A 15,125-nucleotide genomic window follows, 5' to 3' on the forward strand; every position below is an offset into this window, starting at 1 on the left:
TATTGGGTGGTCCATGATTAAGTGAATAAGAAGCACATCTGGGGTCCTTAGTGTAGCAAGGTTACCTCACCTGCATGCCATTTAGAACGCTCTCATGCTTCTTGCACTCTATCTTCTCCACCCTAGATTTAAGATCTGCGAGTGCCTTGTCAAATACTGCACACTGAAGTGCACAGAGCTTCTCTTCCAGAACCCTCTGGATGACCTGCAAGAAAATGCAAATTACCAGCCATGAAGGTTAGATAACAGTCAGAAAAAGTGCAATGAAATATAAAAGGCAAGCTGAGCATAATGGCATGAATAAATGGTGACAACTTTATATGGTATTTTAATAGTAACACAGTTACAAAAAACACTAATTTAGGAAACAATGTGACCCTCAGCACCTCCAATACCTGAACGCATATGTTGAAAACAAGTAGAACAGAGACAGGCTTGCCAAGTGTCCAATTTTAAAGTTACCTTCTGAAGTTTCTGGTCAATGTCAGAACGTGCTGTAATCTTCACCTGGAGTTCTGCTTCATATTCTTCACCCTCATAACGACGACGTTTGGATTGTGTGGTATCTATATCATCAGACTTTGAGCGTTTTCTGCGGGCCGCCTCACCTGGAAGAACAAGATACATTGAGAGCTCTGGAGGGGACAACTTAACAGGCTTCTTGTTCAGGTCCATCTTATTCACAATAACACCCTCATATTAGTATACAGCTTACATTACATGGGCAGACAGGAAAAGATAGATTAGTCTCACATCAAACAGCAAAATAAATATATTGAGGAGCACCTTCTTTGTGTGGCACAACACTGCTGATCCCACATGACACTCACATGTCTAGGGAGGTGCACGCAAACTGTTTGCATAGGCTCTGACGATTCAACGAGCCAAAATGTTTTTTGAGGGGTTCTTTGCATGCTCAAAACAAATACAAGAGACAATAACATCGTTTACAGGATGGACTGAGAAAAGCCTGCAAATAGTAGTAAAAAAAATATTTCTGCCTGAAGCTTCCTACCCAAATTAGCACAGGGCATTCTTGCAAGTCAGTTTACAAACCAAAACCTCCTACTCTTTAGAGGCTTAAAGCCAATATAATTTTGATTAATAGAAAGTTATCAAGCCGAAGAATCTGCACCATGCACCACTGAGTCAAACTCATTACGTGCAAAGACTCAAAGCCAAGCAAACACATGGACGGGACGCCCTCCTGTTCCCATTTTAATAGTTGCTTCAGTGTGGCCATGCTGCTCAAATAAAGCTATGCCTAGTTGAACTCACTTGGGGAGGTCATGAAGAAGAGAGGTCTGCTTGCTTTTATTCAGAGCTCTGCTTCAAGAGAATCTTAAATGAAGTCACAACCACTGAATAGTCCCAATCCCACAGGGAATCCCAGGAAACTTTTACAAAGAAAAAATATATTTCGCATTTTGCCTTTCCTAGAAAGCCCAAAACTTCCAATTGAAAAAGAAATAATTTAACATCCTAAAAAAAGTGGCTATGTTCGCCAATTCCATTTACTTACGTTAAAAAAATAAACTGGTTAAAACATCAATAGTTATCACTAGAGGAGTAAGTCCCAAAGAAAAAGCCCCTTTCACACAGCTTTTTAAGGGAAGTGAAGGAAGGAAAATGTAGGCATGGAGGCTCCAGTAATATAGAGAGAAACACTGACACTGCCGCTTTAAGAGCTTCTAGCCCTCCAGGTTCAAGTCCTCAAATTGGCAGTTGCTATAGTTTTTTTTAATGAGTTAAAGAGTACTAACATATACAGAACCATTGATGTTCTTTTTCACTTCCGAAGAAGAAAGTGGGCTGCTTATGATTTCAACATAGATTTCTGTTAAGACGGATGCTTCAAATAATGACCAGTAGACAGCGAGTAAGAAATAGAACTTTACTCGAGCACAACCTGGCATCCGACCAACTCAACGACCCAGCTACAACTGTCGATCGCAGAGTGCCGTCAGCTTCACATTCAAAGCACAAGCAAAGTACAGGGAGAAAGAACGTAGAGAGCATGGAAGCTCCAACAAAGGTAATATTAATAATATAATATTAAGTGGCATCACAACACAAGAATGATAATATAACACATCCTCTTTGTAGGAGAGTAGGGTCTGCTATCCTATGGTAACCCCAAATTTTTGCTTTTTGCTTCACTGGTTTCTGACTTAATGTGGCTGTGGGCCTGCTAATCAGACCCACAGCCTGCTGTTCTCTCTCTAAATTGATGCCAATGCACTTTAGGTGTATTACGAATTGGAACTGGTTCACCTTATGAGCCCCTGTAATAGTGCACCCTAGGTGCCCAGGGCATAGGTGTATCCAAGGCCTACCAGGGGCTGCAGCACGTATTGTGCCACCCCTGGCCTGGCCTCCATCTTTGACACAACTGGCTGATCACTCAGCTGGGGTAAGTCGGTGTAACCACCTCTTACTTAGGTACAGTATGTCTGTGCCTAACCCTAAACTGGACACATATGTTCCTATCAGCCACTCCTATGGAAGGCCTCATCAATCCTGGAGGCAGAGTGCTTGGAAATATGTGAGATGGTGCTCTGGCATGAGCTGAGCCTGTCTGCAGCTGTCGGGAACAACTCCCTAAGCTGTTCCGGGATATTGCCATACCATATACTCTTAAGTGCATTATAATCCTCGCGGTTAAATGCTAACTTTGGTTTGGCTTTATCAAAACATGTCGAGTAAGGTGTCATACGAATTGGAATACTATCCCCTCGCCAATTCTGGCGACGGGGATAGCATTCCACCCTTCTAGAGGGACACGACATGTGCGTAGCCTTAACCCCGGTTAAAGTTAAACAGAGCCTCAGCTTCACAAAATGGACGCTGCCACCACAGACACAAGTCTGGCCTCCTGCTGCTGACCGAAACTCGGCAGATGGTGGCCTGGACAAAGGGTTTCCTGCCTTGGGAGGTGCGAGCACCACCCCAGACAGGATTTTGTGTATTAGGTAGGACAGGGCTGAAAAGAATCAGACATGCCCGGGGCACACAAGGTGTCCCCGTGCATAGGCCAGTCCAAACCGGTTCTGGGGCCTTCCAGCCCCAGTCCTGGCGCGGAGCTGGACAAAGGAAAGGGGGTGTAACCGCCCCCCTTCCTGGTTCCTCCCAGAGGAGGGACCTAGTAGGTGATCCACCCCCAGTTTGGGAATAAGAGGGGGAGCAGTGCCATTGCACGGCAGATCATCCCGAAATCAACTTAAAACTAAGAAGAAGACTGGACTTCGACATTCTGCTGCACAGAAGACTGAAGAAGAATCTCCCTTGTGGCCAAGGAGTGACCACCCTGTGAACACAGGTACCAACCAGCGACTCGACGTCTGCTTTGCCGCCGCCTCCCGCCGGAGACCGAGCCCAGAGCCCGACAAGAACCAGACTCCCAGACCTCTCAGAGCCCGATCCACAGTCCCTGCGAAGAAGGGACCCGTGGAGGCACCGAGCGACGTGGGACCGGACCTCTTGAAAGACACCCGACAAGCTGACTGCGCAGCTTCTGAGGCATCCTCGACGTTGTGCTTTGGGGATTGAGAACCCCCACCACCGAGCAGCCCTTGCACCGAAGATCAGCCCTCCAGCATCTCCACGATCTGCGTGGGGCCCTTTTGCATTGTGCCACTCGACGCGCCATCCCGGCCACTAGCCAAGCGGCCAGCGGCCATCTTGGCGACGAACCCGAAGATTTAAACAGCAGGTCTGGTTGCTCCAGACCTACCCAAGCTCCTGTGAAAAGGAGTACTCGCTCTGACCTTGCTGGTCCGAGTGAACAGCATCTTTCAACTCCTGCGTGGCTTGCATTTGCCAAGGCCTGTTTGCTCCGATCAGGTCGCCGACACCGCCAACAGCGAGAAGCCTACGTGGGACAGCTCGTGACCGACTCCTGGACGTCCTCGACCCCGGGTATCCACGTGGCTGCAGAAAGAAGCTACCCGACAACGCCTGTTTGCACCCGACATCGCCTGGTTCCACTCTGGTTCCACGGTAGTCACTGGCTAGTGACTTTGAACACTGTCCCCTCTGCTTTCAGGTCTTCAACTCTTCAGATCCACCCTTGGATCCACCGGAACTCTTCTCATCGAGCCGCCTGCAGCATCTTTAGCTCCAAGCACCATCGACCAGCGTGACGAAACCCGACACATCTTCGACCCTGTGCACCCGCTTCCTGTGGGTGAGGTAACTCAGCTCCGCCGGTGCTCCTGCACTGGTACACATCCCAAGGGCCTGTGTTTTAAGTTTCAGCTCCGTAGGTCACTCGGAAGGTTCCTAACTTTCTAACTTTGTGCTTTTTACGCACCATAGACTTTGTATTGAGAAGTGCGTGCACTTTGAACACTGCACCCGAGTCCCGTGGGCCTTTCCCGACTTAGTTAACTCCAGTCTCGAATAGCTCCAGCGATTCCCAAGGCCCTAGGCCTCTTCACTTTCCTTTAGGTATCTCTTATACCACTTATTTAGTATATGGTTTAGGTGGCCCCTAGGGCTCATCCATATTGTGCAACTTTTGTGTATTTTAAACTGTCTTGTGATTTTACGCTTGTGCTTCTGTGCTCATAAAGAGTCCAGGGGATTTTAAGAGTTAATAAATCAATATATATTTTCAATATATATCTGTGTGGTGTCCCTTTCATTTGGTATTCAAGGGGGTTGTGTATGGTATAACAGCTGGCTTCACATGCCTTTCAGAGTTTAGCCTAAGACTGCTTTGTCCACGTTACCACTAGGATAACTGGTCTACAAGGTTGAATTACAACCATCATCATAAGGGTTGCTTGGCATGGTACAAAGTGATCACTAGAATTAGTGAGCATTATATACCAGGCCAACTTCTCACATTGGTGAGCAGCGGATTGGGATCTGAGCTTGCTGTTGTTTTACCATTACAATCTTTGAGATTATCATTTGAAAGATCATACAGGTACCTGCTAGGTACATATAAAACAAGACTAGTATACTTAAGTTCTACTGAACTTAGTTGTTGTAGAGCAAAGGGAGTAGCACACCCTAGCTACAACTACTAGATAGGTTTAGTAGGTAAACACCAGTGTAGGTAGATTGCAACACATCCACCCACACTAGAGCAATGTCTGGAACAGAGGGGTCCAGTGGACTTACTCCTGTTGAGAGTGACCCTCCAAGGGCACCATCCCAGTTTGCTATTTTTCCCTTTAAGGAATTAAGACAGCTTTGTGTCTTAAGGGGTCTGAAGACAGGGCCTTCCCCTACTACAGACCACCTAAGAGAGCTCTTGGATCAGTCTGAGGCTCTAAAGACCTCTAAAGCAAACCCCACAGGGGATGCTGAAGGAGGCCATCCTTCAGAGGATGACACTGTAGACACCCCTACCCCTATCATCCTAGTAGATGAGGAAGCCTCCACCACTGGAGCTCCTCAGGTAGATGAAGAGGAAGAAGAAGAAGAGGAGGAGGAGGTGGAAAGCAGTGAGTCAGATGATGACAGAGATAGTCAGGTGCTGGTCAGTAGACTGAACCAGGCTAACTTAAGTCAACTTGGGAATGAATCAGGTAACAACCCATTCAGACCCCCAGGTGGACTTAACCAGGGCCATAGGAGGAGAAGGCATCACTCAGGTGAATCCAATACCTCCCATGTCTCTAGAGGCTCTCATGGTCACTCCAGAAAGGAGATGACTAGCCCTCAGAGAAGGGAACATGAGGCCAAGATGAGAGAGGCTGAGCTTAGGATCCAGAGGCAAGAGTTAGAGGTTGCCCTGGCTAAGGAGAAACTTGCTAGAGCAAGACAGCCTAGAGAGAGTGGGGTAATAGAACCCACTGGTGGCAGCAATATCCACAAGGATAAAGACAGGTCTTTTGATAATAGAAACCTGAGTAAGATTGTGCCCCCCTACAAAGCTGGGGATGACATCCATAAATGGATTACTGCAATGGAGAGAGCCTGCAGAGTACAGCAGATCCCTCAGGAGCAGTGGGCAGCAATCTTGTGGCTCTCCTTTGAAGGTAGAGGCCGAGACAGACTCCTCACAGTTAGTGATGGGGATTCTAGAAACTACCTGGTCCTGAAGAGTGCTCTGATTGATGGGTTAGGCTTAACCACTGAACAGTACAGGTTAATGTTCAGAGATACCCAGAAGACACAGACTCAGGACTGGTCTGAATTTGTTGAGTGTGCCACTAAGGCTCTGGAGGGATGGTTGCTGGGAAGTAAGGTTACAGACTATGAAGGATTGTACAATTTGCTGATGAGAGAACAAATTTTAAATAATTGTCAGAACCAGCAGTTGCATCAACATTTGGTTGACTCAGATTTGACCTCTCCCCAAGAATTGGGAAAGAGGGCAGATAAATGGGTAAGAACCAGAGTTAAGCAAAAGAACCAGAACCAGAACCAGGGTGGTGACCAGAAGAAAACAGACCAGAAGGGTGGGGAGCAGAAAGCTAAAGACCAGAAGTCTTCAACAGGGCCCCAAACTGAGACAGAGGGTGGGTCCCAAACTTCCAAGAAGAAGAAGAAAGAAGGTCAGAAGAAACCCTGGTGTAAAACTTGTAAGAACACCTCTCACTGGACAAGTGAGTGTAAAAAGGGTGGAGCCCCCAGCACTGCAGCCCCTAAGGCACCTGCACCCACTAGTACAGTTAGCAGTGTTGGTCCTCAAGCCAAGGGTTTAGTGGGAATCACTTTGGGAACTGAAGGAGATTCTGACCTAGTCAGAACCCTTACACAGGCTGTTCTGGTTTGTGAAGGGGACATAGATTTGACCCCTGACATAAGTCCCAGTAACCTGGGCAAATACAGACAGACACCTTTGATTAACAACAAAGTGGCTCAAGCTTACAGGGACACATGTGCCAGTGTCACTATGGTGACACCTAACTTTGTGGACCCTGGACAATACATGCCAGGCGATGATTACCTGGTGACCAATGCCAGCAATGTCACTACTACACATAGTGTGGCACTTGTTAACTTTTCCTGGGGAGGGGTAACTGGCCTAAAGAAAGTTGTGGTTAGTGCTGATCTCCCAGTAGAATGTTTGTTGGGCAATGACCTGGAGAACTCTCTATGGTCAGAAGTTGAGTACAGGACTCATGCAGAGATGTTAGGGATATCATCACATGTCCTTGCTGTGACCAGGTCACAGGCCAAAAAGTGCCTCTCTGAACCTCAGGTCTTGGATCCTGGAACAATGGACCAAGTACCTCCCAAGAAGAAGAACAGGAGGGTTAAGGCTGCGCCTTCCCAACTGCCTACAAGTGAGGATCAGGCTTCACAGGAAACTGATCTTGAGACCTCTGAAGGAACTGTCCCTGAAGAACTTGAACCTGATCAGGTTGAGTTTCTGGGGACAGGGGGACCTTCTAGGGCAGACTTGGGGCAGGCTCAGTTAACCTGTCCTTCTCTTGAACCCCTCAGACAGCAGGCTGCTGCTGAGGCTGCTGGGAATGCTCAAGGTGCCCATAAAGTATATTGGGACGATGGACTCCTTTATTCAGAGGCTAGAGACCCCAAGCCTGGTGCTACCAGGAGGTTGGTTATACCTCTGCAATTTAGGGGCTTCCTACTCACCTTGGCCCATGATATTCCTTTAGCAGGACACCTAGGCCAGAACAAGACTTGGGACAGGCTTGTCCCTCACTTTCACTGGCCTCACATGTCTGAAGACACCAAGGAGTTTTGTCGCTCCTGTGAAACCTGCCAAGCCAGTGGTAAAGCAGGTGGAACAACCAAGGCCCCCCTGATCCCACTACCTGTGGTGGGGGTTCCCTTTGAGAGAGTGGGGATTGATATGGTTGGTCCAATGGATCCCCCTACAGCATCTGGGCACAGATTCATACTGGTGGTAGTGGATCATGCCACCAGGTACCCAGAGGCAATTCCCCTTAGGACCACAACAGCTCCTGTTGTGGCCAGGGCCTTACTTGGAGTTTTCTCCAGAGTGGGGTTTCCTAAGGAGGTAATATCCGATAGAGGTACTAACTTCATGTCTGGATATTTGACAGCTATGTGGAAGGAATGTGGTGTAAACTACAAGTTCACCACTCCTTATCACCCACAATGCAATGGGCTTGTTGAGAGATTTAACAAGACCCTAAAGGGCATGATTAAAGGATTACCTGAAAAGCTCAGGCGAAGATGGGACATCCTTCTGCCCTGCCTTTTGTTCGCTTACAGAGAGGTCCCTCAAAAGGGGGTTGGCTTCAGCCCCTTTGAATTGTTGTTTGGGCACCCTGTAAGAGGACCCCTGTGTCTTGTGAAGGAAGGATGGGAGTTACCTCTCAAAAAGCCTAAACAGGACATAGTGGACTATGTACTTGGTCTCCGCTCCAGGATGGCAGAGTACATGGAAAAGGCATCCAAAAACCTTGAGGCTAGCCAAGAATTACAAAAAGCTTGGCATGACCAAAAGGCTGTCCTTGTTGAGTTTCAGCCTGGACAGAAGGTATGGGTGTTGGAGCCAGTGGCCCCAGCAGCACTCCAAGACAAATGGTCTGGACCCCATACAATTCTGGAAAAGAAGGGAGAGGTTACCTACTTGGTGGACCTAGGAACTCCCAGGAGCCCCCACAGGGTGCTCCATGTGAACAGATTGAAGGCATATGTCAGCAGGGCAGACATGGGCTTGCTCATGGCTACAGATGAGGGACAGGAGGAAGAGAGTGACCCTCTCCCAGACCTGCTCACTCAGAACCCTGAGGATGGCTCAGTTGATGGTGTGACCTTAGGTGGCAGCCTCACTGAACATCAGCAACATGACTGCAGACAAGTTCTACAGGCATACAGGCATATGTTCTCATTGACACCCAGTCAGACTAACTGGTGTACACATGTGGTGGACACTGGTGACAGTCTTCCTGTAAAGAGCAAAATTTACAGGCAACCTGACCACGTCAGGGACTGTATAAAGACTGAGGTGCAAAAGATGCTGGAATTAGGTGTCATTGAGCCTTCAGAGAGCCCCTGGGCTAGCCCAGTGGTTCTGGTCCCCAAACCTCACACCAAAGATGGCAAGAGAGAGATGAGGTTCTGTGTGGATTACAGAGGACTCAATGCTGTCACCAGGACAGATGCACACCCTATTCCAAGGGCAGATGAGCTCATTGACAAGTTGGCTTCTGCCAAATATTTGAGCACATTTGACTTGACAGCTGGCTACTGGCAAATCAGGTTAGCTGAGGAGTCTAAAGCCAAGACAGCATTTTCTACCCCTAGTGGGCATTATCAGTTTGTGGTGATGCCCTTTGGTTTGAAAAATGCACCTGCCACCTTCCAAAGGTTGGTGAACCAAGTCCTCACTGGGTTGGATGACTTTTGTGCAGCTTATCTGGACGATATTGCTGTCTTTAGCTCCACCTGGGAGGATCACCTGATCCACCTGAAGGAAGTGCTTGAGGCTCTGCAGAAGGCAGGCCTCACTATCAAGGCAACAAAGTGCCAGATAGGGCAGAGCAAGGTTGTATACCTGGGCCACCTTGTAGGTGGAGGCCAAGTTCAACCACTGGAGAGTAAGATCCAGACCATCAAGGACTGGTCCCCTCCAACTACCCAGACTCAGGTCAGAGCTTTCTTGGGCCTGACTGGGTACTACAGGAAGTTTGTTAAGAACTATGGGTCCATTGTGACTCCTCTTAATGATCTGACATCCAAGAAGATGCCCAAAAAGGTTCAGTGGACAGAAATCTGTCAAAAGGCATTTGATGACCTGAAGAAGGCCATGTGCTCTGCACCTATCCTGAAGAGTCCTGACTACTCAAGAGAGTTCATTGTCCAAACAGATGCTTCTGAGTTGGGAGTGGGAGCAGTGCTTTCACAGCTTAATGTAGATGGCCAGGACCAGCCCATTGCTTTCATTAGCAGAAGGCTGACCCCCAGAGAGAAACGTTGGTCAGCTATAGAGAGGGAGGCCTTTGCTGTGGTGTGGGCCCTGAAGAAGTTGAGACCATACTTATTTGGCACTCACTTCAAGATTCAGACCGACCATAAGCCCCTCCTATGGCTTAATCAGATGAAGGGTGAAAACCCCAAACTACTCAGGTGGTCCATTTCCCTACAGGGGATGGACTTCACAGTGGAGCACCGCCCAGGGACTGACCATGGCAACGCAGATGGTCTCTCCAGGTACTTCCACTTAGAACATGAAGACACAACTGGTCAAGGTTAGTCTAATGTCCCTGCGTTTGGGGGGGGGTTATGTAGGAGAGTAGGGTCTGCTATCCTATGGTAACCCCAAATTTTTGCTTTTTGCTTCACTGGTTTCTGACTTAATGTGGCTGTGGGCCTGCTAATCAGACCCACAGCCTGCTGTTCTCTCTCTAAATTGATGCCAATGCACTTTAGGTGTATTACGAATTGGAACTGGTTCACCTTATGAGCCCCTGTAATAGTGCACCCTAGGTGCCCAGGGCATAGGTGTATCCAAGGCCTACCAGGGGCTGCAGCACGTATTGTGCCACCCCTGGCCTGGCCTCCATCTTTGACACAACTGGCTGATCACTCAGCTGGGGTAAGTCGGTGTAACCACCTCTTACTTAGGTACAGTATGTCTGTGCCTAACCCTAAACTGGACACATATGTTCCTATCAGCCACTCCTATGGAAGGCCTCATCAATCCTGGAGGCAGAGTGCTTGGAAATATGTGAGATGGTGCTCTGGCATGAGCTGAGCCTGTCTGCAGCTGTCGGGAACAACTCCCTAAGCTGTTCCGGGATATTGCCATACCATATACTCTTAAGTGCATTATAATCCTCGCGGTTAAATGCTAACTTTGGTTTGGCTTTATCAAAACATGTCGAGTAAGGTGTCATACGAATTGGAATACTATCCCCTCGCCAATTCTGGCGACGGGGATAGCATTCCACCCTTCTAGAGGGACACGACATGTGCGTAGCCTTAACCCCGGTTAAAGTTAAACAGAGCCTCAGCTTCACAAAATGGACGCTGCCACCACAGACACAAGTCTGGCCTCCTGCTGCTGACCGAAACTCGGCAGATGGTGGCCTGGACAAAGGGTTTCCTGCCTTGGGAGGTGCGAGCACCACCCCAGACAGGATTTTGTGTATTAGGTAGGACAGGGCTGAAAAGAATCAGACATGCCCGGGGCACACAAGGTGTCCCCGTGCATAGGCCAGTCCAAACCGGTTCTGGGGCCTTCCAGCCCCAGTCCTGGCGCGGAGCTGGACAAAGGAAAGGGGGTGTAACCGCCCCCCTTCCTGGTTCCTCCCAGAGGAGGGACCTAGTAGGTGATCCACCCCCAGTTTGGGAATAAGAGGGGGAGCAGTGCCATTGCACGGCAGATCATCCCGAAATCAACTTAAAACTAAGAAGAAGACTGGACTTCGACATTCTGCTGCACAGAAGACTGAAGAAGAATCTCCCTTGTGGCCAAGGAGTGACCACCCTGTGAACACAGGTACCAACCAGCGACTCGACGTCTGCTTTGCCGCCGCCTCCCGCCGGAGACCGAGCCCAGAGCCCGACAAGAACCAGACTCCCAGACCTCTCAGAGCCCGATCCACAGTCCCTGCGAAGAAGGGACCCGTGGAGGCACCGAGCGACGTGGGACCGGACCTCTTGAAAGACACCCGACAAGCTGACTGCGCAGCTTCTGAGGCATCCTCGACGTTGTGCTTTGGGGATTGAGAACCCCCACCACCGAGCAGCCCTTGCACCGAAGATCAGCCCTCCAGCATCTCCACGATCTGCGTGGGGCCCTTTTGCATTGTGCCACTCGACGCGCCATCCCGGCCACTAGCCAAGCGGCCAGCGGCCATCTTGGCGACGAACCCGAAGATTTAAACAGCAGGTCTGGTTGCTCCAGACCTACCCAAGCTCCTGTGAAAAGGAGTACTCGCTCTGACCTTGCTGGTCCGAGTGAACAGCATCTTTCAACTCCTGCGTGGCTTGCATTTGCCAAGGCCTGTTTGCTCCGATCAGGTCGCCGACACCGCCAACAGCGAGAAGCCTACGTGGGACAGCTCGTGACCGACTCCTGGACGTCCTCGACCCCGGGTATCCACGTGGCTGCAGAAAGAAGCTACCCGACAACGCCTGTTTGCACCCGACATCGCCTGGTTCCACTCTGGTTCCACGGTAGTCACTGGCTAGTGACTTTGAACACTGTCCCCTCTGCTTTCAGGTCTTCAACTCTTCAGATCCACCCTTGGATCCACCGGAACTCTTCTCATCGAGCCGCCTGCAGCATCTTTAGCTCCAAGCACCATCGACCAGCGTGACGAAACCCGACACATCTTCGACCCTGTGCACCCGCTTCCTGTGGGTGAGGTAACTCAGCTCCGCCGGTGCTCCTGCACTGGTACACATCCCAAGGGCCTGTGTTTTAAGTTTCAGCTCCGTAGGTCACTCGGAAGGTTCCTAACTTTCTAACTTTGTGCTTTTTACGCACCATAGACTTTGTATTGAGAAGTGCGTGCACTTTGAACACTGCACCCGAGTCCCGTGGGCCTTTCCCGACTTAGTTAACTCCAGTCTCGAATAGCTCCAGCGATTCCCAAGGCCCTAGGCCTCTTCACTTTCCTTTAGGTATCTCTTATACCACTTATTTAGTATATGGTTTAGGTGGCCCCTAGGGCTCATCCATATTGTGCAACTTTTGTGTATTTTAAACTGTCTTGTGATTTTACGCTTGTGCTTCTGTGCTCATAAAGAGTCCAGGGGATTTTAAGAGTTAATAAATCAATATATATTTTCAATATATATCTGTGTGGTGTCCCTTTCATTTGGTATTCAAGGGGGTTGTGTATGGTATAACAGCTGGCTTCACATGCCTTTCAGAGTTTAGCCTAAGACTGCTTTGTCCACGTTACCACTAGGATAACTGGTCTACAAGGTTGAATTACAACCATCATCATAAGGGTTGCTTGGCATGGTACAAAGTGATCACTAGAATTAGTGAGCATTATATACCAGGCCAACTTCTCACACTCTTCCTTTAACCCGTTAACCGCAGCGGTAATTTCGCCTCGGTGCGGGCATTTCCTTGCGCTGGCGGGGCCGCGTCGGCCGGGCGCAGCACTACGAAGGTAGTACTCGCGACGGACATACAAGAAAAAAAACAAGGAAGAAAGAAAACAACAACGAAGAAGAAGAAATAATGTTAATGTTAATGTTATGGAAATTTATATCGCGCACGGCTGCCCCAGCCAAGGGGCGTCCCGGCGCTGCGAGTAGACAAAATGCAGAGAGAAGGTAGCACAGATAAGTGAAAGATTATTGAAAAAGATGAGTTTTGACGGCCTTTCTAAAGGCTAAGAGGTCTTGAATCCCCCGGATGGCTTCGGGTAGACTGTTCCATAGCTTGGCAGCCAAGAAACTGAAGGATCGGCCGCCTACTCTGGCCAGTCTAGTGCGAGGAATGGTTGCAAGATGTTGCCCCTCTGAGCGGAGCGATCTTCTAGGTGTGTACTCAGACAGGAGGGGACTCAGCATGGGGGGAGAGGCGGTTTTAAGGATTTTGAAGGCTAAACATAAAGCCTTGAACTGGATCCTTTTGCCCACCGGGAGCCAATGCAGTTTTTTCAAGGCTCCAGATACAGAAGAATGGCGAGGGAGACCAACCCGAGCCCTGGCTGCCGCATTCTGGACTCTCTGCAATCTGGTGGTTTCAACCAGATTCGCTCCCAGTAGGAGAGAGCTGGCGTAGTCCAGTCTAGAAAGGATTGTCGCCTGAACAATGAGCTGGCGGGTGCGGCAGTCAAAGAACTTCAGAATGGGCCTGATGTTACGTAAAATGCCAAAGTACGTGGCAGCCACTTTCTAAGTGTGGATGGTGAACTTTAAAGCCGAGTCCACCCATACTCCCAGATTTTTGACGCAGTCCTTTGGCTTGGGGGGTGGGCCTAAAATGTCAGGCCACCAGTTGTCTCCCCAGGACGAGGTGTTTTTCCCCAGGAGCAGGATCTCGGTTTTTCCGGCGTTTAATTGGAGAAAATTCGCTGTCATCCAGTTGGTGATGTCAGTGAGTGTCTGTTTAAAGTGATGGGCTTCCAGACCACTGTTGTTATTCAGAGCCACCACCAACTGGGTATCGTCTGCAATAGGATACCAGTGCCAGTCCATTCCTTCTAGCCACCTCCGCCAAAGGGCGAACATAGACATTGAACAGGGTAGGGCTAAGGGAAGAGCCCTGCGGCACTCCCTGTCCAATGCTATGCTCCTTCGAGATGTAAGGAGGGGTGGAAACTCTAAAGGACCTATTAGACAGGAAGTCTCTGAACCATCCCAAGGCTGCCCCTGTAACTCCAATTTCCTCCAGTCTCGTCAAGAGGACCTCGTGAGACACCGTATCGAAGGCAGCACTGAGGTCCAACAGGACCAGTGCTGCTGTACCGCCGGTGTCAAGAATGGAGCGGAGGCCCTCAGAGACACTGAGCAAGGCTGTCTCGGTGCTGTGACCAGCTCTAAACCCGTGTTGAGTCATCCAGGATGTTATTGGTAAGGAGGAAATCGGACAGGATGTTGTTGACGTGTGCCTCGATGATTTTGGCAGGCCAGGGGAGCAAGGAGATGGGCCTAAAGTTCTCCGGGAGTGAAGGGTCTAAGGTGGGTTTTTTTAAGATGGGGGAAACCCAGGCCTGCTTCCATTTGGAAGGAACGCTGGCGGTGGAGAGTGACATATTAATGATGTCTCGGATGTGTTCTGTGATAAGTTCGTGGGCTTCACAGAAGGCGTCCGGTTTTAAAGGGTCTGCCGGAGAACCAGATTTAATCTTTCTACAGATTTTTACAAAACTCTCTCGCTCAAGTATAGGAAGAAAGGTGAGAGAGGGCCTGGTGGGATCAATGATGACCGATGACTGTGGGCATTTTGGAAAGGTGTCATATATTTTCTTGACCTTATCAATGAAGAAATTAGCCATGTTATTGCAAAGGTCGGGCGAAGTGATAGTAGTATTAACGTTTTTTTTGCAGTAAGGTCTTTCAGAATTTTAAATACTGATTTTGAAGTATTGGAGCTATTGCTGATTTCACTGGCATAGTATGCCGCTCTAGTTCTGCAGACTTTACGATGATAAGCTTTTTGGAGCCGGACATAGTCCTGTTTAAGATTAGCGTCATAGTTTTTCCTCCAACACCTTTCTGCCTTTTTACATTCCTTTTTTAGAGAAAAGAGGAGA

At 49.0% G+C, this 15,125-nt stretch overlaps 1 protein-coding gene across 10 annotated transcripts in view; it reads right to left on the reverse strand.

Annotated features, from left to right (window-relative positions):
* ATF7IP (activating transcription factor 7 interacting protein) overlaps nucleotides 1–15,125 on the reverse strand; it is a 673,891-nt gene that overhangs the window by 370,747 nt on the left and 288,019 nt on the right. For all 10 annotated transcript variants that reach the window (XM_086958904.1, XM_086958898.1, XM_086958874.1 and 7 more), the window contains 2 exons: nucleotides 463–608; nucleotides 71–205 (listed from right to left, as the gene is read on the reverse strand). In XM_086958904.1, the coding sequence (XP_086815030.1) occupies nucleotides 71–205; nucleotides 463–608 (281 nt within the window). The remainder of the gene's footprint in view (nucleotides 1–70; nucleotides 206–462; nucleotides 609–15,125) is intronic.

Source organism: Lissotriton vulgaris, chromosome 1_1 (genome assembly GCF_964263255.1).
Source record: "Lissotriton vulgaris chromosome 1_1, aLisVul1.2, whole genome shotgun sequence".
Lineage (NCBI taxonomy): Eukaryota > Metazoa > Chordata > Amphibia > Caudata > Salamandridae > Lissotriton > Lissotriton vulgaris.